General features: G+C 54.2%; 2 protein-coding genes across 4 annotated transcripts in view; one reads left to right on the top strand and one right to left on the bottom strand.

The window, feature by feature from the left end:
- On the top strand, nucleotides 1-23030 carry CCDC97 (coiled-coil domain containing 97). Of its 3 annotated transcripts, none has more exons than XM_054711127.1 (6): nucleotides 1-2166; nucleotides 5454-5909; nucleotides 7464-7745; nucleotides 8222-8351; nucleotides 10202-10264; nucleotides 22761-23030. In XM_054711127.1, the coding sequence occupies exons 1-6, from the start codon at nucleotides 2127-2129 to the stop codon at nucleotides 22843-22845; spliced, it is 1056 nt and encodes a 351-aa protein (XP_054567102.1). In that variant the 5' UTR covers nucleotides 1-2126; the 3' UTR covers nucleotides 22846-23030. The 3 variants fall into 3 exon arrangements, with proteins under 3 accessions (XP_054567102.1, XP_027998439.2, XP_008137781.2); XM_028142638.2 differs by lacking the exon at nucleotides 22761-23030 and adding an exon at nucleotides 11746-12302; XM_008139559.3 differs by lacking the exon at nucleotides 22761-23030 and having other exon boundaries at nucleotides 10202-12302.
- The window catches only part of TGFB1 (transforming growth factor beta 1), a 14385-nt gene continuing 5652 nt past the window's right edge, over nucleotides 16362-25094 (bottom strand). Inside the window, exons 4-7 of the mRNA XM_054711126.1 lie at nucleotides 23882-23959; nucleotides 23558-23705; nucleotides 17873-18026; nucleotides 16362-17437 (exon numbers count right to left, since the gene is read on the bottom strand). Coding sequence (XP_054567101.1) covers nucleotides 17279-17437; nucleotides 17873-18026; nucleotides 23558-23705; nucleotides 23882-23959 — 539 coding nt within the window. The 3' untranslated portion in view covers nucleotides 16362-17278. The remainder of the gene's footprint in view (nucleotides 17438-17872; nucleotides 18027-23557; nucleotides 23706-23881; nucleotides 23960-25094) is intronic.

A 25094-nucleotide genomic window follows, 5' to 3' on the forward strand; every position in this document is an offset into this window, starting at 1 on the left:
GTTTAAAACCCACTAGTTCATTTTTGAAGTGGTTCTCTGGTCCCTGCCCTTTGCAGTCCATTCACAGTCCCAAATCTCCAAGAATGTGTTTAGAAGGTATGGAACCAGATCCCTACGTGTGGAGTGTAAGGCTAATAGGAGGAGACCAGGACTCAGGGGTCATCACTGGGTATCACTGCTCATCCACCTCAGGTCTGGCCTGTGAGCTGGACTTATGATAGTTCCTGCCTGTGTGTCTGGGTCCAGTCCAGTGGGGATTACAGGAGCTTCTTTATCCAGCCAATAGGTTAGGAACTTGCTGTGTTCCCCCTCACTGGGTCTGGATGGTGCTGAGAGACACAGCATGACCAAAGCAATCCTGGACCCTGCCCTCCCAGGACTCCCAGTCCACAAGTAACATGGACCTGTCATCAAGTGGTGATAGCACCTAGTGGTCAGCTGTGAGAGCCTACAGTGGTGATGGTGGTGAGGGCTTCCAGGAGAAGGGAAAATATTTTAAAATAGGAGTGAGCCAGGCTAAAGGAAATTCTGATTGCATTCCCACAGCCCATCATTTCTTCATTCCCTCTGGACAGGCTGTGTTCCTGGCCCTTTGTGAGGGGCACAGGAATAGCCAGTTCAGCCCCATCCCTTCCCTCACAGGAAGTATCTCGGCGTGTGGAAAGGACACAGGCTACAAAAAGGAGGAGAAAGGCCAAATTGTTTTGAGGTCAGGGTGGGACATCTAAACATAAGGAGTGGAAGTTGGTGGCTAGTTGGACTAAAAGACGCTAGAGTAAGTGCCCACTCTCCCTGCTAAGCAAGGGTCTCCAGGCCTTTAGCCTGGGAAGTCCTACAAACTCTGGTCTATGTGTTGAGCAATAGCTCCCTCTGCTGGCCTCCATACATTTAAGTGTAGTACCCATCTATCCTGTGTGGGTTATGTGCTGGGAATGCAAACTGCTCCTGGCCAGTGTCTAGATAACTGCACCTGCCTCCTCACAGATCTCCCTTACCTCCAGTCCCTTCCCCTGAAACCCCTTGCCCCATCCCCACAAGATATAAAGGAGCTCAAGCTACTTAATATGGCTTGTGAGGCCTCGTACCTGGCTCCTGGTGACCTCACTGGCTTCATCGTTTGCTGTTCCCCCTTTGCACTTCGGATCAATGGTTTGGGGGGAGTCAAGTCATTTGAATCTAAAAATGCCATGATCCAAATTAACATGTATGGAATTTTCCATAAAGATACACGAGGTTCTCAATTCTCTGCCGCCCAATCAAGGTCTTAAAGTTAGAACTTGTTCCCGTTCCATATGAAGCCTTTACAGCAACCAGAACTATCCATGTGTATGCTCTAGATATTTAGCTTCGCCCATCCCCCTACCTGAGACCCTTCCCTACCGCCCTTCCACTTGCCCTAAATCATCTTTCAGGTCTCAACTGGGGCATCCCATCATCCCAAAAGAAGCCTTCCCTGGGCCTCCAGAATGGGTGGCAGCGCCCTTAGCCCCCTCAGTACATTAGAGCCTGAACATTCAGGACAGTCACTAGTGACATGTCTACTGCCTAAAGTACGTTTTCTAAGGCCACGTTTTTCTCCACCCCTGCAGATTGCCCCAGTCCTCACCACCCATCTCATGCTAACCAGGGGCTGGGTGTGATGACAGCGCAAGAGACAAGGCTTAGTAAACATTCCTTGAAATGGTGAAAAAAAATAAAAGGAAAGGCTGGCGTTTAAAACTAAAGCACAAACCCTTTGAGGCTCTGAAGGGTTTCTCCTTCAACCAATCATCCATCCCAAAGTTAAGGATGCCGGGCTTTGGAGTCACCGCAGCGAACAGGTTGAACAATGGTTCATCTTCCTGCTGATATTCCAGTTCCGTAGAAGTTCAGGTTGGAGGTGGGGGAACCAAATGTTAGGCCTCTGACCCGGGTGGCCTTTTCCTTCCTGGCTACGGAGAGTGGAACGTAAGTGAAACACGCATGCGCATAGAAAGGTCCGCCTTCTGCCCGGAACTTAGATTCTAGGCGCAGCGGGGCATCGGGACCTCAGGTGGTGTGCTCAACCGGAAGTGGCCGCTTAGGTCGTGGGGCCGAGGTGAATGTGCGGAGCCTACAGCGGCGGTTAAAACGCGTAGAAAATCAGGATGGAGGCTGTGGCGACGGCGGCAAGGGAACCTGATGAAGGTGAGGTCAAGGCGACGCGGAGGCGGCGAGAGGGTGGGGCTGCGGTGTCTTTGGGAAATGATTCCCAGATCGCGACGGAGGGCTCTATAGAGGGACACCTGCCCTCGGCCTTACCTGTCCCTTCACCACTTTGTCCAGATTAACCCCTCTCCTTGCGGGCTGACCTCCTTTACTGTATCCCCTTCCCCGAAATTAAACTCTGACACGTTCCAGGCCAGCCTTTTCCATGTCCCAGTTCCTCCTGGCTAATTCTCAGGTCAGCTAACACAAACCGCGCCCCTGCCCCGGGCTTACCCGACCTGTGTCTCAGCCAACCCTGTTTCTCAGATTACCTCCTTCATTTTGTGTAACTGATGCTTCCCTTTCCCCAGACTAACCTTCCTCCTAACCCCATGCAAACTCTACTTATCTCAGACTAAAGGTTTCCTCCATGTCATTCTGATTCTTCCCCCAAAGTTCACAGCCCCATCTGCCACCTCAGGGTGCTTAGTCATTTTCTGTGCTCTCCGATCTCTCTCCGTTGCATTTTAAATCTATTTCTCCTGATGCCTTCCCATAAGTATCTAAAATGCTTTTGTTTTGCTCATCTCAAAATTCCATCCCCCTGCTTCAAAGCAACCCCACGTGGGTGAAGTGTGGTTGGGAGGCTGTAACATCACTGTCCAGAAATGGATAATTGTTGAAGCTGGATTACTGGGGGTGGGGGTGGTTGTACTCTCTATTTTTGTGCATGTTTGAAATTTTCCATAATAAAAAAAATGTTTTAACCTAAAGAGAAACTCTATCCCTAAATCCCATGCTGCCTTCCAGAAACCACCTTACCTTTTCCAAAGAGTCATCCATACTTTTTCCATTTCCCCATCTCCCACCCACTGCAATCTGGCTTTTACCTTCAGGAACGGCTCTGGTTAGGGTCCCCAGTGAGCTCCCTGTGTTACCACATTCAGTTTTTTTTCTTATTAGACGACATGGAGAATACAGTGCTATCGACCCCTCCGTCCTTCTTTAAGGTTTTCCCTCGGTAAACCCCTCTTTCCGATTTCCTTCCTGTCGAGCTCAGCCTCTATTTGTTTCCCAAGACTGCTGCAGCAAATTACCACAAACGGGATGGCTTTAAACAACAGAATTTATTCTCACCGTTCTGGAGGCCAGAGTCTGAGATCAGTATCACTGGGATGATATCTAGGCGTCAGCAAGACAGTGGAGGGCACCCTCAGAGGCTCTAAGGGAGAACCCAGTCCTTGCCCTTTCCACCTTTTGGCGGTTCCTGGCATTCTTTGGTTGTGGCCACCTCACTCCAATCTCTGCCTCCATCTATCTTCACATTGCCATCTCCTCCATGGATGTCAAATCTTACAGGACACTGTGATGGCTTTTAGAGCCCATCTGGATAATGCAGGATAATCTCCCCATCTCAGATGCTCAACTTAATCACATCCACAGAGACCCTTTTGTTGCTATTGTCGTTGGCTATACCAGGTAACATTAACAAGTTCCAGGAACTAAGACATGGCTATCTTTTTGGAGGCCATTTTTTTAGAATCTTTCACAGACATATCTTCTCCCCATCCAGTTAGGGCTCTTTCCTAGTCCCTCTTTTCTCATCTTCACACATGTCCCCGCCCCTGCCCTCCCCATGACCTCTAATTTCTTTCAGCTTTAATTGTTGTCTTGACTCTATAACCCCCACAACTCTGTCCCCAGTCCAACACTTCTCTCCTGAGAAGTCTCTAGCCCCATGGACTAATGGTCTCTTAAATGCTTCCCCTTGGGTGTCCCCTGGTTCCCTCTTACCTTCCATGTCCTGAACTGGCGTCAGCATCTTCCCTCAAACTTGCTCGTCCATGTCTTTGTCTCAGACACAGTTTGACTAGTTCAGGGGCCAGAGCCCTGGATCTTAACTGGATACCTCCCTTACCTTCCAGCCCTTCAGCCCCATGGCTTATGTACTTGGCCTCCCAGATATCATTTTTTCTTTTTAATATTTTTTAAATTAATTTCAGAGAAGAAGAGAGAGGAATAGAGAGATAGAAACATCAATGATGAGAGAGAGTCATTAATCGGCTGCCTCCTGCTTGCCCCACACTGGGGATCGAATCCACAACCCGGGCATGTGCCCTGACCAGGAATCGAACCCTGACCTCCTGGTTCATAGGTAGACACTCAACCACTGAGCCATGCCAGCCGGGCCCCAGACATCTTTCTAGCCACCACTCCTCTTGTCCCCTCTTCCACAGCCCCTGCCCTGGTCTAGCTCAGCCTTAAAAAAATTTTTTTGTGTGTTTAAATCTTCCCGTGCCCGGCTGGCATGGCTCAGTGGTTGAGTGTTGATCTATGAACCAGAAGGTCACAGTTCGATTCCCAATCAGGGCACATGCCTGGGTTTTGGGCTCAGTCCGTGGTGGGGGTCAGTTGATGATTCTCTCTCATCATTGATGTTTCTATCTCTCTCCTCCCTTCCTCTCTGATATCAATAAAAAAATATATATTTTTAAAAACTGAGCCCTGACCGGTTTGGCTCAGTGGATGGAGTGTCGGCCTGCGGACTGGAAGGTCTCAGGTTCAATTCCGGTCAGGGGCTTGTGCCTTGGTTGCGGGCACATCCCCAGTGGGAGGTGCGCAGGAGGCAGCTGATCGATGTTTCTCTCTCATCAGTGTTTCTAACTATCTCTCTCCCTTCCTCTCTGTAAAAAAATCAATAAAAAATAAATGTAAAAATAAAAAATGAATTGTTTGGAAGAGAATGAATGAGTGAGTGAACAAGTTAGCGAATGTATTAAATTTTGTGAACAAATGAAAAGGCAAAAAATTGAGTGAATCAAGAACGAAGTGGTAAAGGACCAAGTAACTACACCAAATGCACTCCTGCCTCAGGGCCTTTCACTGGCTGTTCCCTCTGTCTGAAACTCTTCTCCCCAGAAATGCCATGGTTCAGTTCCCCCCACCCCAGGTCTCCACTGAAATGTCATTTTTTAGGCCAGCTTTCTCTGTCTTAAAATTGCAGCCTTCCCCCGCCCTGCCCCCCATTCCCTCCTCCATCCCTCTGTATTTTTTTGCACAGCTCTTAAACCACCAAACACACTGTATGTTTTTAGTAAATGTTTTTATTATCTGTCTCCCACTGAAGGTCAACTTCTTGTTTATTGTGGTATCTCTAGGGTCCAACACAGTGCCCAAATTATAGTAGGTGCTCAATAAATGTGGAGTGAGTGAGGGACTGAGCACCCAGTCCCTCCCACTCACCCTCACCCCCACCCCGGATTAAGAAATCTCCCCTCTATCCACAGGCTGCACAGAGCCCACTTCTGGGCACTGGGGGGAGCTGAGCTGGATGCCAGTCCCATCCAGACCCCAGGACCAGGTGGAAGCAGCAGAGGGAGCACCAAAGGCCCTGGGCAGTGACGCCTCTGGAACCGAGAATGCAGCAGTGAGTGCTATGCTGCATGCCGTGGCTGCCAGCCACCTGCCTGTATGCAGCCAGCAGCAAGGAGAGCCTGACCTGACGGAGCAGGAGAAGGTGGCCATCCTGGGCCAGCTGTATCACGAGAAGCCACTGGTGTTTCTAGAGCGTTTCCGCACGGGCCTCCGCGAGGAGCACCTGGCCTGCTTTGGCCACTTACGTGGTGATCACCGTGCAGACTTCTACTGTGCCGAGGTAGCCCGGCAGGGCACCGCCCGGCCCCGCACCCTGCGCACCCGCCTGCGTAACCGGCGCTATGCTGCCCTGCGTGAGCTCATCCAAGGTGTGGGGGCAGGTGGACTGGACAGGAAGGGAAAGCGAGGCAGAGCGAATAAGAAGGACGCAAGAGCAGAAACACAGACAGAGATCCTGGGAGATAAGTGCTGAGCCAGGGATTCAGGGAGAGACAGACAGATGTGGAGTGACAGGGTGAGATTAGGTAGACTACACAAATAGGGACTCAGGGAAAGACCGAAGTACCATTTCAGCTCTGTGAACCAAGGACACAGTGCCTAGAACCATGATAACTGGTTATCTGTCAGGAAAACTAGGACCCTCCCTCACACCAAACACAAAGGCATTGCTGGGAAGCTAGGGGAGTGTGTTTATGACCCTGGGACATGAAGGCCCTCTCAAACAATACACACTGAAGGAAAACATCAATCAATACCTGTTGGACCATGACATGACAAGTGTTTCTGTGACCAAAGACACCAGAACTAAAGGTAAAAGATGAGAGCAAATGAAGCAGAGAGTGAAGTTTCTTGTTAGGGAAGAGGCATGAGCTGAGGAAATGGAAGAGTGGGACACAGCAACAGATGAGCAAGATGAAAACAGGAGAGAGAAGGAATGAGGGGGGCTGGATGACAGAAACCGAGGTCAGAGGAGAGGGTTACGGAGCCAGGAAAAAGGCGGGAGAGAGACAATATGGTGGGAAACACAAAAGCTGCGGGTCAGAGAGGGCAAGATGGGAGGCAGGACAGGGATGGTCCCACTGGTGCTCCCGAGGCCAGGATTCAGGCAGATTCCCAGCCTGGGCTCTCAGGAGGGCAGGAGGGACCAGGCTCGGTTTAACTTTCAGCTGAGGGACAGAACTGCCCCTGCAGGAACAGGCAGGCAGGAGAGATGCAAAGGTCCCGGGTTTGGGGTGAGGGATGCCAGGCCCACCTGGGGGGTGGCTGCAGAGAGGAGCACTAGGGAGAGGTGGGGTCTGGGGTCTGGAAGACCACCAGGAAAACCACACCTGGGCAGAGGCCCTGTTCTACCTGTTCCTGTGCTCACACATGCCAGACACACACTTAGGTGTCCAGATGTGTGCACCAACAGCCAGAATGGGGCTCAATGGACAGGCACACACAGGCTATAGACTGCAGCTACATCCGCCCGCAGCATCCTGCTCACTGACTGCAGTCGCACAGGTGCCTGTGGCAGTGTGTGGGCACCCACGGAGGACGTGGGCAGGAGATTGTGAGTCCTGCCCTGGCATATTGTCCACAGGCCCCAGGCCACGAGTGCCCAGGGGCAGGATATTCATGGGCCTTACTGTGCAGACACGTGCTTGGACACATGAGTAGGCATGCGGATACTAGTACAGGCCTGGTCACACAAACGTGCTCAGATGCATGCATGAATACTGGTGGCCACAGGACCTCAGGCATCTGCATGTTTCCCTACATATTTGAATGTGTGCACACTCACACTTGTGTGCTCATGTCTTCCTACCAGCATGAACACACACACACGCATGGACACATGTCTGCTCAGATACCCTCACCCTGCACACAGCTCCTGGCCCCGCCCCTAGGCTCCTGACCCCACTCTTGTCTCCTCTGCGCAGGGGGCGAGTACTTCAGTGACGAGCAGATGCGGTTCCGGGCCCCACTGCTATATGAGCAGTACATCGGGCAGTACTTAACCCAGGAGGAGCTCAGTGCCCGCACCCCAGCCCACCAGCCACCCAAGCCCGGTTCCCCCGGCACACCCGCTTGCCCACTCTCCGACCTGCTGCTGCAATCCTACCAGGAACAGGAACTGCAGCAACGGCTGCTCCAGCAGCAGGAGGAGGAGGAGGCCTGCCTGGAGGAGGAGGAAGAGGAAGAAGAGGACAGTGACAAGGAAGGTGAGGACCAGCAGCAGGGGAGCCCCAGTATCTGGACTCCACAGTCCTGGGCCTGCGTGTCTCCTCAGTCCATGGCACCGGGCTGAGCCCCACCTGCAGGAGTAGACATCGAGTCCCTGTCCTGCCTGACCCAAGAGCCGTGTGTGCCCTAGCCCTTCCCGACCTCTCCAGCATCTCTGCCCCCACTCCTCAAAAGCAATCCCTCACCGCCAGGCCTTTGCTCACGTCGTTCCCTCTGCCGGGAACGCCTCCCTTCACCGCCCTTCAGGTGTCTGGTCCCGACCCTGTTCTGCAGCCCCGGACACTGGTTGTCACGTGCTTGGTGTGTGCTCCAGGCGGGCAGGGCCTGCGGGCTTTCTGGTCACTGTTACGTTCCCAGTGCCGCCCAGCACAAAGGATGCAGCTCTCTGAACTACGTTCAGCACCTCCCTGAGTGTACCCCTCATACTCCCACGCTGTGGGTGTCTCCCCCACAGACCAGAGCTCTGACAAAGACTCGGAGGCCTGGGTCCCCGACTCCGAGGAGAGGCTGATCCTGCGGGAAGAGTTCACCAGCCGGATGCACCAGCGCTTCCTGGATGGCAAGGACGGGGACTTTGACTACAGGTGCTTCATGCCTCTACCTCCCCGCCCCCCAGCCCAGCCCCCTATAGCTCTCAGCTGCATGCCAGATCCCAGGCATCTCCATGGAGGGCCTCCCTTCGTAATGCTAGAAGGCCCCAGAACAGTTCCAGGCCATGGGCCCTGGGGTCAGGCAGCCTCAGGGTTTCAGATCAGCCAAAGATCAGTGGGTGATCTTGGACTGGCTTTATCCATCTGAGAGCCTCAGTCCTCTCCCCAAATGTAAGGAGGGAATGAGCAGGGCTGACATTCAACTCAATGTTGATAAGATATTGTAACATTTTCACTCGGCAAGCGGGGTGGCCTGGCAGGATGCCACTACCCCAGGCCTCCCAAACGTCCCCCGGACCCCACACCTTCTCACGCTGCCGGAAGTAATCCCTGGCAACGCTAATGTGTGGCGGGGTGGGGCCTGTGGGGGGTACTTTCTCCAGTATAACCTCAGGGCCAAGATGCGTGGGCCACCTGCTTTGAAAGGATTTTGCTGTCAGGGAGAAGGACACAGGAGAGTGAGCTATCAAAACCAAAGATAAGTGCTTTGTCCACTGAGGCAATCTCGCCTTGTGGTCCTGAACACCGGCGTGGCAGCAGAGGGCTCTGTTTCAAACACACTCTGATGCAGTGTGAACAAGCAGACCTTGGGGGCACGTCAGCTGAACGGGGATCATAACAGCCACTGGCCCAATCTGGACACCTGGCTCTGGAGTCAGGTCCAGGTGGTCACTTCCAGCCTGGGCCAGGCTTGCAGCCTGAATGTCCACAGAGAAAGTGAGTGAGCGCCTAGACCATGGGAGCCCTCAGTGAGGGCACCATTGCCGCCATAAAACCCACAAGGAATGCAGGCCTGGCGTGAGGAATGAGGAATGATGGAGGCGAAGCCTGTGGCCTCCCCAGAGGGCACTGCTGGGCAGCAGGGCCACATGGTCCCTCCTGGTGTTCAGCCACCTCGCGCTGAGTGCCTGCTGTGTCCAGGCTTGGGATAAAGCAGGAAACAAAACCACTGAGAGGATTCCCGGCCCTGAAGGAGCTCCCACTGCAGTGAGGAAAACAAGCATCAAGTGTTTAGTGGTGATGGGCCATGAAGGAAAGGTGGGGATGGCGGGGAGACAAGGTGGCCAGGGAAGGCTCTGCGTAGACACCTGCAGGAAGTGAGGGGTAAGTGACAGGTATCTGGGGGAAGAGCCCTAAGGTGGCACGGAAGAACGGCAAGGCTGCCCGAGTGGCAGGAGGGAGCAGCAGGAGGAGGTCCCATCAGAGGGAGGGCAGAATGGACAGGGCTTTCTGCACCAAGTGAGCTCGGTGAGAGGTGCGGGAGGATTTGAAGTGGTGTCCGGCTCCTCACATTTTAGGATCACTTGTCACTTTAATGCAGTTTCTGGGCCTCAGAACGAATGATCTTGGGACAGCACAGCTCTTTGTGAGGGGGCCTATCCTAGTGCACCAAACGCCGAGTGGCACCCTGGCCTCCACCCACTCGGTGCCAGTAGCAGCTCCCTGGTTGTGACAACCAAATGTTTCCGGTGATCACCAGATGTCATCTGAGGGGACACAGCCTTGCAGGTGGAGAGCCACTGCCTTGGGAATGTGGGCCCCAGTGTCACCACATCACATCTTCCAGCTTTTCAAGAGAAACCAGAAGTTTTTATGTAAAATACTGCCTTTTGTTTAAAGCCCTGAGAGATCCAACATCCCCCTCCAAGGGGGTTAGCTGGATCTTAGAGCTGCCAGCATATGGCCTTTGACCTCACGGGGCCAAGCCATTTCCCCAGCTTCCCCAAAGGGTGGGGTCTGGGCCCAGGCAGAGCCAGCCTCTGACACCCCCCTTCCTTCTGCAGCGCCGTGGATGATAACCCCGACTTCGACAACCTGGACATTGTGGCCCGGGATGAGGAGGAGAGGTACTTTGATGAGGAGGAGCCTGAGGATGCACCTAGCCCGGAGCTAGACGGGGACTGACGGCCCAGCCACCCGCCCTGCCCCTCAAAACAAGGCGGCTGATCAGAGGCTGGCTCAGAGACTTTCTCCAGGGGCCCCAGGGAAGCTGCCTCACAGGGTCTGGTCCCATCTCAGACTGCCCCTCCCGCCGTGTCTGCGGTTCCCTACCTTCCCCCCAACCCAACCCTGCTTCTGTCTTCATAGCTGGCCCTCTGGGTTTCTCTCTGTCTTTGGTCTCTTGTTCTCCCTGCCTTTCTGTGTCTCCTGCTTTCTGTGTCTCCCTCTCCACCTCGATCTCTTTCCTCTCTGCCTTCCTGTTTCTCCTCATTCTGTGCCTTGGCCTCTGTCCCCACAGCAGGGTGAACGGCCTTCCCCTGACCAAGTCCATCAGGGCCCTTTGCAGCTAGAACCAGCCAAGTGGACACCACTGCCCAACCTGGGGTCGGGCTGATCCCGGGGCCCCAGAGCAGCTCGCTGTCTCCCCTCCTGGTCCCTGCTCTGCTATCACCTGTCCCATTTGTCAGGCTCTCCTTGCCTCTGTGAGGTCCCTTCTCTCCTTCGGCCTTGTGGGCCTGTGGTTCTTCCATCGTCTAGCCTTTATCTCTGGGTTTCAGTGCCATCCCCAGTCTGGCTGCCGAGTGTGGCCTCACTGCAGGCAGGGGGAGGCCACAGAGGTGGCCACAGCCATCACCTCTCCACTGGGACCCAGGCTGGGAGGGAATGGCAGGGGAAGCACTGGGTATCGTGGACCTGCCAGCTCAGGAGTGGGGGGAGGGGTACCTTCCCCTCCCAGCCCACAACCCCCCTCTGCCCAGCCACAATTTTCCCTTTCTTCACTTCCTCTGCCTCTCTCTCCCTCTTGTTTACACTCCCCAAATACGCACAGGCTGTTATCATGGGTCCTGAGTCATCCCACACACACAGGCTGCCCCTCGTCTCTGCCCCCAGCCAGCCACAGGCCCGCCCCACAGAGCCCCCTGCCTCCCCGGCTAATGGGAGCCAGATGGCCGCCTGGTGACTCAGCCACCGGCCTGTGGGAACCCAGGCATCCCGCCTTCCCATGCCCCCACACCCAGCTCATGCTCCCCCAGCAGACACATGGAAAAGGGCCGTCTGCTGGAGGAGGGCATGGCCAAGGGTCAGGGAGGAGGGGCCTGGGCCTCAGCCGTGTGCACAGGAGTAGTGGCGTCCTTCCACGGCCAAGCCTAAAGGACCCTTCCAGCTGCCTCTTGGGGCCTGTAGTCCTTAGTGAGCAGAGGCCTTGAGGCCTCCTGGGGCCTTGACTGGACCCCCAGGCCTTCGCTCTGCCCTCTGGGTCAGCCAGAATTAGAGCCAGACACAGAAAGTGAGAGCTGGATGGGCACGGAGGGACATTCAGGCTGTTCAATGAGACTTTTAAAAAAAAGGAAAGTTCTGGTTTCTGAGCAGTTCTGTCCCGTGCCAGGCCCGAGCCAGGTGCCTGACACTGCGCGGAATCCTCCAGACATCGCTGCGAACTAGGGACTCGACTCAGACCGGGCAAGGGAGGCCCAGGAAGGAGGGCAGCCTTCAGAGATGAAAAGGCAGGTCTAGAACCACAAGTCCCAGAGAGCTCTCCTGGCCGGCCGGCAGCTATCGGGCGCTCAGAGTGGACAGAGGCACAGACGTCCTCGGACGGGAAGGCGAGAAGAGTTGGCTGTTGATGATGATAGCAGCTAAGCTTTGGGGGCCTCAGTGGGCACCAGGCGCCGTCCTGCACACAGACTTGACTGAATCATCTTGACGGAGAAGTCAGTGTTTGCATCACAGCCGTCACAGGGTCCTGTGCGCCTGGTGCTATCAGCATAGATAATCCCCCTCCCGGAGGAGGCCAGGATCCTCCCGGCAGGCTGACTCACGGGAGAGACGTGTCCTGGAACTTGTGCCGATGCCCTCAGGTTGTGAGCGCACTCCTACCCCAGGCATCGGCCCTCGGTCACATTTTTACCTTCGATCATTAAATGTGTGGTATGCTGCGCCGTACATAAATTGGCTTTATTTTTTGTTTAGGTGAACACTATTGAGAGTAGGAATTAGGGTGAGTCAGATGGTGGGAGACCAGCATGTGAAGCTGCGGTGGAGGTGGAGCTAGTCAAGAGGGATGGAGAGACACTTCCCAAAGGTCACGGCCTCCGCGCTGAGACCTGGAGGTGCCCCAGTGGCCTGTCCCTAGCTCCCAGGTCTGGGATTGGGGTGGGTGGAGAGGCTGAGTCAGGGAGGGAGGGCCCTGCTGGGGGAGAGTCCGTGCACATCCGGCCCCCACCCCCAGTCTCCTGTCTGTCCTGGCTGCCACCCCCACGTCTGACACCTCTGTGCGTCCTGCCAAAGCTGACATGGACTCCACGAGCCTCTGATGCCTGCCTGCTCTGTCCTTTGTCCTGCTTCGCTCCCTCTACCCCCACCCTCCTCTCCATCACCCTTTCATTCTGTCTCGGCCCCTCTCTGGCTGTCATTGTCTCCCCTTTCTTCCTCCTTCGTCCTGGGCCTCTGCCTCCTTTCTCTCCCTCCTCACTCCCTGAGCGTCCCTCACTGCCTCCTGTCCCCATTTCCCCTGCCTTTCTGTTGGGGCCCCCCTTTCCTGTGGCACTCCTGCTTCTGTTTGCCCTCATGTTTTCCTATCCCTCTCCCTGCTGTCTCTTGGCCAGCCCCCATCGCATCCATCTCAATCTCTGTCCTCTCTTCTCTGGCTCCCAAACCCTGGAAACCCAGAGAAGACATCCAGGTTAGAGGTTCACTGGTGGCTCCTGGGAGCCCAGAATGAGGGGTCACCTCCACCCAGAAAGGGGGTGGGAAGGGCAGTGAGGTTGCAGCCTGTCTGGCCAGAAGGAAGTGTCTGTGCTGTGGCCTGGTCACCACCCCCCCTCCACTGGCCCCCAGGACCTGCTGGGCTGCCACCACCCCCGGGCTGGGACAGAGTAAACACTGCTGCCGGCAGCCGGGATATTTATACCAAGGGCTGGGCGCGGGTCCAGTGCCCACCGCAGCCCCTGCCCTGCCCTGCCCGCCACAGCCAGCCCCGAGCCAACGTGGCACCAGCCGGCGAGGGGACATACCGCAGATGCAGCCTCCACTCAGCCCGGAGGCCACTGGGCTTGTTGCCCAGGATGCCAGCAACTTCACTGAGGACGCACAATCCCCCCTCCCCTGGAAACGTTAGCACAGAATGCTCATGAGCATGAACACACACACACACCACTGAGAGCTCAACATGCCCTTAAAGGCGATGCAAAATAGAAACCCACACAACTGCTCACACACTGAAGCCACCAGCCCGCATGTGGGGTCACAACACAGACGCCACCTGCTCAGACACCCACGGGCTGAAAACACCAGTCCCCACGATGGACACACACACACACACACACACACACACACACACACGCCCCGGAGAACGACAGCAAGCATGCTGCAGACACACCCGTGGACACAAACATGCTGAGAACACCGGCCGCGCACACACTGGTCACAAAGTATAACCCAGGAACATCTTGCCCAGACACTGGGAACTGTCACACACACACTGAAAACACGGCTCACGTGTAAGAAACAATACACACCACCTCTGCAAACACATCTTTCTCCCAGGCCCATAAACATCCACAAAACATCCACATTTCAGGTCAAAATTACACTGAATATACACAAACACACCCGGAGGGAAGCAGCAAAGATGATAAGCAAGAAATTCAGACACAAAACACGCCCCAGGCATATGACCCTGTTGTAACACAGACCTCCCAAACCACACGTGTCGGGACACAGAGCCCAGAGAGCACACCGACTTGTACAGCAACCACACACACCAGGAACACGGCAGTCCCCAGCACACTGAGCTTAACGCGTGCTGGACACACACACACACACACACACACTGAAAATCCCCACCCAGCCTGTGGGCACCCAGCTGCTATGTTAGAGACCCCTATGCTAGACACATAAAAACTCCACACACACACAAAGGTCCTGAACACCTTCAAATTCACATTAGAAACACAAGAGACCGACGCTTGGAATGTCCAAGGATTTAGGGGGTAATGGGCTGTTTGTCTCTCTCTCTCTCTCACCCATTGACCTCAGTCCCAAGCCTGTCTGGGGGAGGGGGCAGGAAAGCCTGAGCTGGCCTCCCCTAGCCCAGCTTCCTGCCCTCTGGGGGCTGGATAGGAAGCTGGGGCTCCAGCCGGAACCCAGGCTACCCCCCTTCGACTTCCCTCCCTGAGCCTGGGCTTTGGGGGAGGGGAGGACACCCTGAAACCCCGGGTCCTGCCCATGCGGTTGGCTGGAGGCCTGAGCTGCCTTATCCCTACAGGGCCTGGCCCACCCCAGTGAGGAGGGCGGGGCCGGAGCCGAGCTCACGTGGGGAGAAGGTGCTGAGCCCGAGAGTTTTTCTGGCAGCAGGCAGGTGGGTGGGGTGTGCCAGGAGGGCGTGGCCAGGGCTCAGCCCTGGGAGTGTGAGTGAATTCCCAGGGTGCAGCCGGGACTTGTCCTGAGGCCCAGGCACGAGCTGGGCTTGTGAGGGCCACGACCCTGGGGAGGTGTCTGGGTTTGTGGGACTGCTCCGTCTGGGACCAGGCCGGGCTGTGACAGTGTGTCTGGCTATGACGGGTCAGCTGCCGTCTGCAGGGCCACGTGGGACTCCCCAGGCCTGAGTGCGTGGGGCCGTGAAATGTCAAACTGAGTGGGCATGACCACCGGGCAGTCTGTGAGACCGTGACGTGTCAGATCTCCGTGTATGGTGTGTGTCTGGACTGTGACGAGTCCGGTCGTGTGCCTGTTTGTGACTGTGACCCCATCCATACAGGATGTTTTTGTAAACTGCTGGAGGCCTGTTTCATTTCCTTATTCTGTGAGGTGTGTGGCACCGTCTCTGAATCTGCTGTGTGGTGCTTGTGACCGTGACCCTACAGGATGTTGGGTGTGTTTTGCTGTGTCCCTGTTGACATCTCTGCTTGTGCCGGGTCCCAGTGAGGCTCCAGGCTGGGCTGTGTAATGGGGTGTCACCTGTGGGCTGTGCCTGCTGCCAGGTGTCCTGCAGGAGTTCCGGTGTGTTCATCGTGGCTCTGAGAGGGGAATGTATCTGTGTGACTGTGGGACGCTGTCCGTGCTCCAACCCCGGTATGTGTGAATATGTGCACACGTGTGCCACATCCTCAGAGGCTGCGGGGACTCCATGTCCCTGTGTCCTTCCATAGGAGGCCAGTGACAGTGGCTGCATTTCCTTGCACAGTGACCTCCGCCTGCCCCCACACTCCCCAGCCCTCATGGCTCCCAGACCCGCGGCAGGTGGAGCAGCCACATTGCTAGCCTAGGCTGGGCTGGCAGGATCCCAGGACCCACTCATTCAGACCTAGTGCTGCCCACGGGCAAAGGGAACTCCAACGCGCACAAAGCCCTCCCCCCGGGTACCTCTGGGCAAAGCAGTAGTTCAGGGCCTGGGGCCTGGGAAGGGGAGGTGACAGAGGGGACAGATGAGGGAACTGAAACCTGGAAGGAGGAGAGGAAACCAAGATGCCGGAGAAAGAGGAAGCAAGGGCGAATTCACAAGCAAGCCACAGCGGATGGGAAGAAAGAAGGCCCAGAGGGAACCCCCCCCCCCCCCCCCGGCGCAGGGCACCAGCATCTCCCACCCGAACCCCTGTTCTCCCTGCAGCTCCATCCAGCCTACTCTCAACCACCAGCCAAAGGGACCTCTAAGCACCTAAGTCAAGTCATATCCCATCTCTACACAGACTCTTGTCGTGGCCCCCATCCTCCCCGGGGTACGGATTCTCACAGGTTCCCACATCCCTAGGGCTGATGTGCTCCGGCAAGCAGTACCCGTGCAGAGACCCTTAACTCCCGCCGCCTGGTCTGAGGGCCAGCTCTGCTGCTCCTGAGCTAACAGGCAGCCTCTCTGTGCCACAACATTCCCATCGGTAAGGTGGTCTCTATAGCAGGAGGTGGCAAGACTTTTCTTCCAAGAGCCCAATAGCAAATACTTTTTACTTTGCATACAGTTTCTTCTCGACTTCGCCCTTGTAGCACTAAAACAGCCAGAGACATGGCTGTGCTCCAACAAAACTTTATTTACAGAAACAGGCCGCAGGTCAGAATTTGCCTGCAGGCTGCAGTTGGCCAACCCCTGCTCTGCTGCGCTGTGGGGAGAAGGCAGTGAGCTGGGAGATGCATACCTGGCGTGGAGGATTATCACTCTCTGGCCTGTGAGGGTTACCATCTGACTCAGCTCCCAACACCCTTCTCCTTGCCCCTCCCTTCCAACCACCCTGGCCTTGTTCCTCCCTCCCTCACCCCAAGTTTATCCTCACTTCCGGGCCTTTCCTTCTGTCCTCCCCAGAACTCTCTCCCCCTCTTCCTTCCTAAGCTGCCTTCAGGTCCCAAAAGCTACCTCCTCCAAGAAATCCTCCCTCTCCCACCTCTCACCCCGTCCCGTTTTCCTGCCTTCGTGCCATTTACAATGCCGGTCTGGTCTCTTCCCGGGATGGCCGTTCCTGGTGGGCAGGAGCTCTCCCCTCTGGACTTGGGTTTCCTCACCTTTAAAGCGGGCGTTCCTAGAACCCCCAGTACCTCGGAGCTTTGTGACGGTGACTGAGTGAGCTGATTAACATATGCGCTTAGAACAAGGCCCCAAGTGCTCAATAAATAAGTCTCGTGCTGACCAGGAGTACAGGGGCCGGAAGTGCTCGGTAAGCGGTGAGGAGGGGCAAAGGACAGGTGGAGAGACAGGAGCGGCAGGTGGAGCGGGAGCCCAGGAACATCGGTAGAGAGACCCCCTGTCAGGCCAACGACACTGAGACCCCAGTCCTCTCTCCACCTTTAATGGGCCCCGAGGTGGGCTTGGCCGGGAGAAGGGGGGGGGGGGCCGTTGTCCTTAAATACGTACACAGCCCGGCGCGACGGGCGGGGCAGGGGAGGCGGGGCCGGGCCTGCCGGGGCGGGGGGCGGGGGGGGGGCGGGGAGGGGGCTCAGCTGCACTTGCAGGAGCGCACGATCATGTTGGACAGCTGCTCCACCTTGGGCTTGCGGCCCACGTAGTACACGATAGGCAGGGGCTCCAGCGCCTGCGGCACGCAGCACGGCGCCGCCGACGCGCCGGGGTTGTGCTGGTTGTAAAGGGCCAGGACCTGCGGGCGGACGGGCGGGTCAGGGCAGCGGGTCAGATTGCCCCCGGCTCCCTACACCTCTTCTCACCCGGTAGGTCAATCTCCGCCTGTCCACAGGTCCCACTCTTGATGTGTATCTCCGTCACTCTCTCTCCTTCCATCTCCTTGGCTCTGTGTATCCACCTGCGCCTTCCTGCCTTTTTCATTCTGTCTCCTCTCTCGGTTCCCCTTTCTCCTTCCCAGCGACTCCGTCCCGTGGGTCTCCCCATATGCCTTGTCTCTAACTGTGCACACCGGTCTCTAGCTCCTCTCCCATCTCCCTATCACCCTCTCCTCCAGTCTGTCTGCCTGTTTCTCCTTCCCTCGCTTCACCTCTGAGTGGACCTCTCTCCCTCCTCTCCCCTCCCTCCCTCCCTCCGTCTGTCCCTGCTATCGCCAGCCCGGGGCCAGACGCACCTTGCTGTACTGCGTGTCCAGGCTCCAAATGTACGGGCAGGGCCCCAGGCAGAAGTTGGCGTGGTAGCCCTTGGGCTCGTGGATCCACTTCCAGCCCAGATCCTTGCGGAAGTCTATGTAGAGCTGCCGCACGCAGCAGTTTTTCTCCGTGGAGCTGCGGGCAGGGACACGGGGTGAGGAATCCAGGTCAGGTCAACAGAGGGGCCTGCAAGGGCTAGCCATGCCCCTCCTCCTGTGTGTGTGTGTGTGTGTGTGTGTGTGTGTGTGTGTGTGTGTCACTCTGCCCCAGCACCATCTCCATCTCGGTCTCCCTTGCACCCACTGTGATAACAATAGCCGACAGTCATAATGTTGATCATCGCCAACACCGATAGCCAAGCACGGTGCTAAGAGCAACATAAGAAGCAGTGTCCCGTGCGGTGCTCAAAACAAGCCTGTAAGAAGCCAGTCCACAGGGCACAGCTAATAAACCGCGGCCCACATACACTGGAACGCAAAGCAGTGCAGCTCCATGTGTACTGGTCCGTTCTACGGGTGCAACGACTGTTTACTGAATTAGTGTGAGCTGCCCTGCGATCCACAGGGGCTCAGGACAAACAAAACAGACAGAAGCCCCTGTCCTCTGGGGCCGAATGCTAGAGACTGTTGCTCTTCCGCTCTGAACACGGCCCTGCTTCGCTAAGGACAGATGCCAGACGTCCTCACCAGGAACCACCAGGCACTACTGGATTCGGCTAATCTCAACTCCCTCTCCATTTTCACTCTGCTCCAGTCATACTGGTGTCCTCACTGTTCCTCAGACAGTCCTACCTCAGGGCCTTTGCACTTGCCGTTGTCTCTGCCTGGCTTGCTATTCACACAAATTTCTGCTGCAGCTTATTTCTTTACTTCCTTTAATTGATGCTTAAATGTCCTTCACTCAGGGAGCCTCAATCCAGAACACTGCCTGGCATGCAGTGGGTGCTCAATAAATAGTTAAATTAACATAATCTCTTTTTATTTTTTTTTATTTTTATGTTTAATTGATTTCAGAGAGGAAGGGAGAGGGGGAGAGAGATGGAAACATCAATGATGAGAGAGAATCATTGATCGGCTGCCTCTTGCACCAGCCAGGGCTAATGTCATCTCTTTAGAGAGTCCTTGCTGGACCATCCTACCCAAAATACCAACCCAAAAGACAGTTCCATTCAGTGTAACAACAGCATTGCAGGTATGCAAGAAAATATGAAAATGCCTCTGTCTGAAGTGGGACAAAATCTTAAAACCTGTGGAAGCTGGATAAGAGCTCATTATACTATCCTGGTTGCTTTCATATACATTTGAAATTTTCATAATAAAAATCAGAATAGGAAAAATACTGTCCAATATCTCTTTCTGTCCCTTTCATCTGATTTATTTTCCTTCTTAGAACTTATAGCCACCTGCTCTTTTATTTATTAGATATTGATTTATCTGTTCATTATCTGCCTTCCTCTGAGGACAAGACTTTTTTTTAAAATATATTTTTTGATTTTTTACAGAGAGGAAGGGAGAGAGATAGAGAGCTAGAAACATCGATGAGAGAGAAACATCCATCAGCTGCCTCCTGCACACCTCCCTACTGGGGATGTGCCCGCAACCAAGGTACATGCCCTTGACCGGAATCGAACCTTGGACCCTTCAGTCCGCAGGCCGACGCTCTATCCACTGAGCCAAACCGGTTAGGGCTGAGGACAGGACTTTTTGTCTGTTTTATCTCCTAATGTATCTCTACAGTGCAAGGCACACAGTAGGTACTCTGAAAATATTGGATGTATAAATTAATTGTTCAATGTGTTAGGTTTTTAAAAAGCACATTGGAGCCCTGGTTGGTATTGCTCAGTGGATAGAACGTTGGTCTGCAGACTGAAGGATCCCAGGTTCGATTCCAGTCAAGGGCACATGCCCGGATTGTGGGCTTGATCCCCAGTAGGGGACATGCAGGAGGCAGCCGATCAATGATTCTCTCTCATCATTAATGTTTCTATCTCTCTTTCCCTCTCCCTTCCTCTCTGAAATAAATTTTAAAAAAACATTTTTAAGCTCATTGGAGAATAGTGGTGTATAAGATGCTGCCGTTCTGGATTCATGATCTCTGTCCCATGTTCAGATCCAAAGGCCAGTCCTCCCAAGTCGGGGCCCAGGCTTCTGCTTGTTTGAAAGGACCTGGGCACTAAATGTGCAGACCCCTGGGGCCATGGCTGAGATGGACAGAGAGCTTGGCTAAAAAGCTTGACTCATGGGCAGACAAGATCTTTATATTCCATGTTTGTAACATGTGAAAGAAGCACTATGCAAAGCTACAGGTACAGTATGATCCAAATTCTGTCTGGCATAAAGCAACTGGAAGGAAATTTATTGAAATGTGGATGATGACCTTTAGTATGTGGTATAATGAGTAATATCTTTTATATTTATATTTCTATGGCATTTATATTTAGTATGATGGACAATAGTCTTTATCCTTTCCAAATTCTTAACAGTGGATATGTGTTAACTTCTAGAATCAGAAAAGAAATGGAAAGAAAATGTAGTCCCTTCACTCCCCTCAAATATAAGACTCTATCATTTGGACAAAATACATTAATATATGGCTATATGTAAGTGTCTCATGTAGATACTCTTTGGAAGGAGACACACATATAATAAAAGTGGCTGCCTCTCGAGAGGTTGGGGGTTAGAGCTGGAGGGTCTCTGAGATCCTTTCTCGGTTTGGTCCATGTGCATGTATTTACCCATTCAAATAGTAATCAATAGAGAACTCACCAATTCATTTCAAAACCCTGCGAGGCAGGTTTTACTATTATTCCCATTTGACGGATGAAAACCAGCCTCAGAGAAGGATGTTGCCTGCTCACATACAGTATGTAGGGGGTGGAGCTTGAGGCCAGGTTCGCAGCTGACTCTATGCCACCCAGAGCTTGTGGCCTCATCTGCCCAGCACAACCATGTCAGCTCGAGCAGAGGGCAAAGGAGCGATGACACAGGGTCTCCTGGGGCAAGACCTTGCCACGAGCCACAGAGCCCTAAGAAGGGAGTCAGGGAGCTGAGCTCCCTGAGCTCTGCCGGTCCCTCCACAGTCTGGTTAGGACTCAGTTTCCCCATCAAAGATGGGGCAATGTTGGATCAAATAAAGTGTTGATGACCTGAGGGCCAGAGAGGTATCAGGAAGTCTATGTACGGGCTCATGGAGCTGAGCCCCCCAAACCATATGCACAGAGACGTGTATGTATGCACAGACTTCTGGGAGGAAAGGTGCCTGGCCTCTGGCTTCTCGGTGGGGTCCTACACTCACAAAAGTGGAGGAGTCACTGTCCAGAATAATCTCTACTTTGTGTTCCAGATCTGATGTGTTTTGAGGGCTAATATCTGAAGAGTCTGTGATTCTATTATCCAACTCAGCCATTCCCCATGTGAGGTCCCAGGATCAGCAGCAGTATCACCAGGAACTTGTGGGGAATGCAAGTTCTCAGGCCCCACCCCAGACCTCCTGAACCAGAAACTGGGGGTGGGAGCTGAGGGGTAGCAGGCCAGATTTAACAAGCCCTCCACGGGGCCCTGAGGCGCTTACCCTTCAGGGCCTGCTGCCTTCCGGGCCCTGTTACACACGCAGCCGGGGCCCTTACAGAGCTCTCTCATCCAGGCAGCCCAAAAGGACCCAACAGGGCCTGATGAGTAAAAGAAACCCAGGGCCCCACGTGGACGCTGGACGCTGGGGAAGGAAGGGTCAGGGAAGCTTCCCCGTGGAGATGGTGTTTGAGCTAAGAACAAGAAGATGGTGTTTGAACCTCAAACCTACACAAAAGCAGAGAATATTTTTTTGAACCCTCACGTCTCCATCACCCAGCTTCAACATTTAGCAAGTCATGGCCAGCTTCCCTGTATCTCTACCCCTACCACTTCCTCTCCCCATATCACTCCACCCATAAATATTTCTATATGTATCTCCAAGAAATGCAGGGCTATTTTAAAACACAACCACAACACCACATAAGAAAAATTAATAATTCCTTAATATCATCCGATATCTAGGTAGAGTTCGTATTTCCCCAACTGTCTCATAAACATCTTTTTTTTTTTTTTTTAGGCTGCACAAATTAAGATCCAAATAAGGTTTACATATTGCTCTTGGTTGATGTATCTCCTAAGATTGTTCTTTTAAATCTACAGAACCAGCTCTTTATTTCCCACCCTTGCATTGTATGTGTTGAAGAAACAGTCAGATTTCCCACAATCTGGATGTTGCTGACTGCATGCCTGTGGTGGTGTTTAACATGCTCCACTATCCCTATATTTCTAGAAAACTGGAGGTTGGCAGCCATCTTGATCAACTTCAGGTTCAATTTTTTTAATTTTTTTTTTTTTGCATGACTTCCTAGGTGACATTGTGTCCCTCTCAATGGAGGCTCACATGGCTGCCTGCCTTTCTTTGTAATGTTATTAGCTGTTGGCACTCAAGACCTCATCTGTTCGTTCATTCACAGAGTTGCTGGGTTGAGGGGAGGATCTGCAAGGAACTTGGGAGAAGAGCTGACTTTCCAGCTGGGGACTAGCCTATGACAAAGCCCCAGAGGCGCCATCAAAATAGTAAGCAGAGGCCAGTGTAGCTCAGTGGTTGAGCATCTACCTATGAACCAGGAGGTCAGGATTGCAGGCTCGATCCCCAGTACAGGGCATGCAGGAGGCAGCCGATCAATGATTATCTCTCATCATTGATGTTTCTATCTCTCTCCTTTCCCCTCTGAAATCAATAAAAATATATATATTTAAATATACATATCTGTAGTTTAATATATTAAGCAAGGGAGGGACAGGATCAGATCATAATTCTAAATTCACAACATTCTAACTCTGAATTTTAACATTCTAGAAATCCAAGTTTTCACCTCTCCTGGACTACAGGACACCAGCACCTTCAAGACACTCACACTCCAACCGCATTTCCAGCTTTCTAGGAGTTCCACATTCCAACTCTCGAGGATCTTGGCATTCTTGAATTCCAATATTTCACTACCGCATTCCAACATTCCAAAGTCCTGAGCCCATCATCACTCAAGAGGGCCAAGCTGCCCCTGCCTAAGATCCCAGCCTTCAGAGACGGCAGCACGCCGCCACCAAGCCCAGGACTCCAGGGCACCGACATTCCGGCTCTCCAGATGCCATGTGTGAAGGCTAACGTTTTAACACAGGATTTGATCCTTCCGAGCCCAAGATCTGAGGCTTGCAGTCTGCCAGCACTGGGGACGCCAATCTGTCAATAGACAGGGATCCAACAAGGGCAGCCTCCCAATTCTGAATTCCCAGATTCTAGGATCCCAACACTCCTTGAGCCCAACACTGTCAGATTTCAATAACTTAACACTGAGTTCGAGCATCCTAGAATCCGAACACTCTAGGATCCCAACCCGCCAATAATTTCAAAGACTGAATCCCCACGTTCTTGGTGTTCCAACCTTCTAATAGCCTCTGGTTCCCACACACCGGCAAGAAAACAACCCGATCTCAACATCCTAGGCCTCCCAGGTCACACATCCCTGCATTATAGGACTCAAACCTTGTCCCCAGAGCTTTCCAGGCTGAAGGAGATACTAGCCCGCGTCTAGCCCCAGCCAGGTGCCCGCCCTGCAGCACTGGCCAGGCCTCCCAGGCTGGAAGGCCTGTCTTCACCTGAAGCAGTAGTTGGTGTCCAGGGCTCGGCGGTGCCGGGGGCTGTGCAGGTGCTGGGCTCTCTCCAGCGGGGTGGCCATGAGAAGCAGGAAGGGCCGGTTTCTGCCATGAATGGTGGCCAGGTCACCCCGGCGGTCAATACTGATTCCTGTTTTAGTTTGGGAGTCAGGGGGTGAGGGGTGGGGAGACAGACACACACTCTCAGGTGGTGAATGGGGGATGGGCAGGGCGAGGAGGGGTGTCACACACACACACACACGCACACACACACACACACACACACACACACTGCACATGGCACCGAGACAGAAGGGTGGGCCTCACCGTTGATTTCCACATGGAGTCTGTCATCTTTGTTTTCACAGGAGCAGTGGGCACTGAGGCGAAAGCCCTTGATTTCATCTGTGAGCACGAGGAGCGGGGAGCCACAGTGTGAGGGTGTGGGGGGGGGGGGGGAAGGCAGGAAGGCGCAAGCCAGCTGCCCTCTCACTGCACCCTCTTCCTTGACCCTCTTGCTGCAGCTCTCTGCCCTGCTGCCTCTCCCTCCACCTTCAGGTCTCGGCTCAAACGTCACCTCCTCCAAGAGGCCCTGCGGGATTCGGATGCGGGCCCCACTCCCACGGTAACACCACTGCATTTTCCCCACAGCACTGACCCTCCGGGCCCCTGGTATTTGGCTATTTATTTCCCTCATTGTTCTCAGTGGAGAGCAGGATGCATGGGGGCAGGGATCCTTGCTTGCTTGTTCCCTGCAGGACCTGGCCCGCAAGGATAAAAAACAAACCTGTACTGAGTGCCGGAGGGCACACTGGGTGCCAGGCATGTTCTAAACCTCTGCGGGCAGTATCTCCTTTAGCCCTCACCAGACCCACCGTTTCCCAGAGGAGGGTGCCCCGGCACACAGAGAGGAGGTGACTTGTCCCAAGTGGGAAAAGGCAGGGCTGGGAGAAAGGCTTCTTGAATGAATGAGTGGATTCTCTAAGCTCCTACTATGTGCTGGACCCTGTACTGAGTGCTCTGGGCTCAAATAACAACCAAGATAGGCCTTTGTCCAGTGGCCCCAGACGCTCCTCCCAACGCCCACCTGCTCCCGAACCCCCATCTTCTCATCTGGCCAAACCACCACTTACCCCACGCGTCTCAACACATTCACCCTGACCCTCGGGAAGCCCTCCCGGACCACCTCCTCCAGATGGGTTTGGTGATCTGCTCCGGGCTCCCCTCTCCCGGCCCTGATCATTCTAGTCATCACTGCCTGCTAGGGCTTTGGCGGGACCTCCTCGGCGTCTGGAAGTAATGGTGAGGACGGCGCCCAGAAGTCTGCTCGGTTGCCACCGTCTCCCTGGCACCACCACCCAGGGCCAGGCACAGAGCAGGCACCTGCCAGCATTTACTGACTGGAGGCATGAATAAGAGGGAGATTAGGAAGGGAGCTGTGGACGCTGTGGGCTCCGCTGGGACAGCACAGAGGCCACCTCCTTCCAGACAGAGCGCATGTGCCAGGCTCTCCCCGGAACAAAGGCCTTTGCATATCCTG

Source organism: Eptesicus fuscus, chromosome 21 (assembly GCF_027574615.1).
Source record: "Eptesicus fuscus isolate TK198812 chromosome 21, DD_ASM_mEF_20220401, whole genome shotgun sequence".
In the NCBI taxonomy this organism is placed as follows: Eukaryota; Metazoa; Chordata; class Mammalia; order Chiroptera; family Vespertilionidae; genus Eptesicus; species Eptesicus fuscus.

What these genes read in the sequence shown, in the direction of transcription:
- CCDC97 (XM_054711127.1), top strand. Translation starts at nt 2,127, where the DNA reads ATGGAGGCTGTGGCGACGGCGGCAAGGGAACCTGATGAAG. An exon ending in GACGGGGACTTTGACTACAG is followed by an intron (nt 8,352 to 10,201) that starts GTGCTTCATGCC and finishes TTCCTTCTGCAG; the next exon opens with CGCCGTGGATGATAACCCCG. An exon ending in GCCCGGGATGAGGAGGAGAG is followed by an intron (nt 10,265 to 22,760) that starts GTACTTTGATGA and finishes TTAACATTCTAG; the next exon opens with AAATCCAAGTTTTCACCTCT.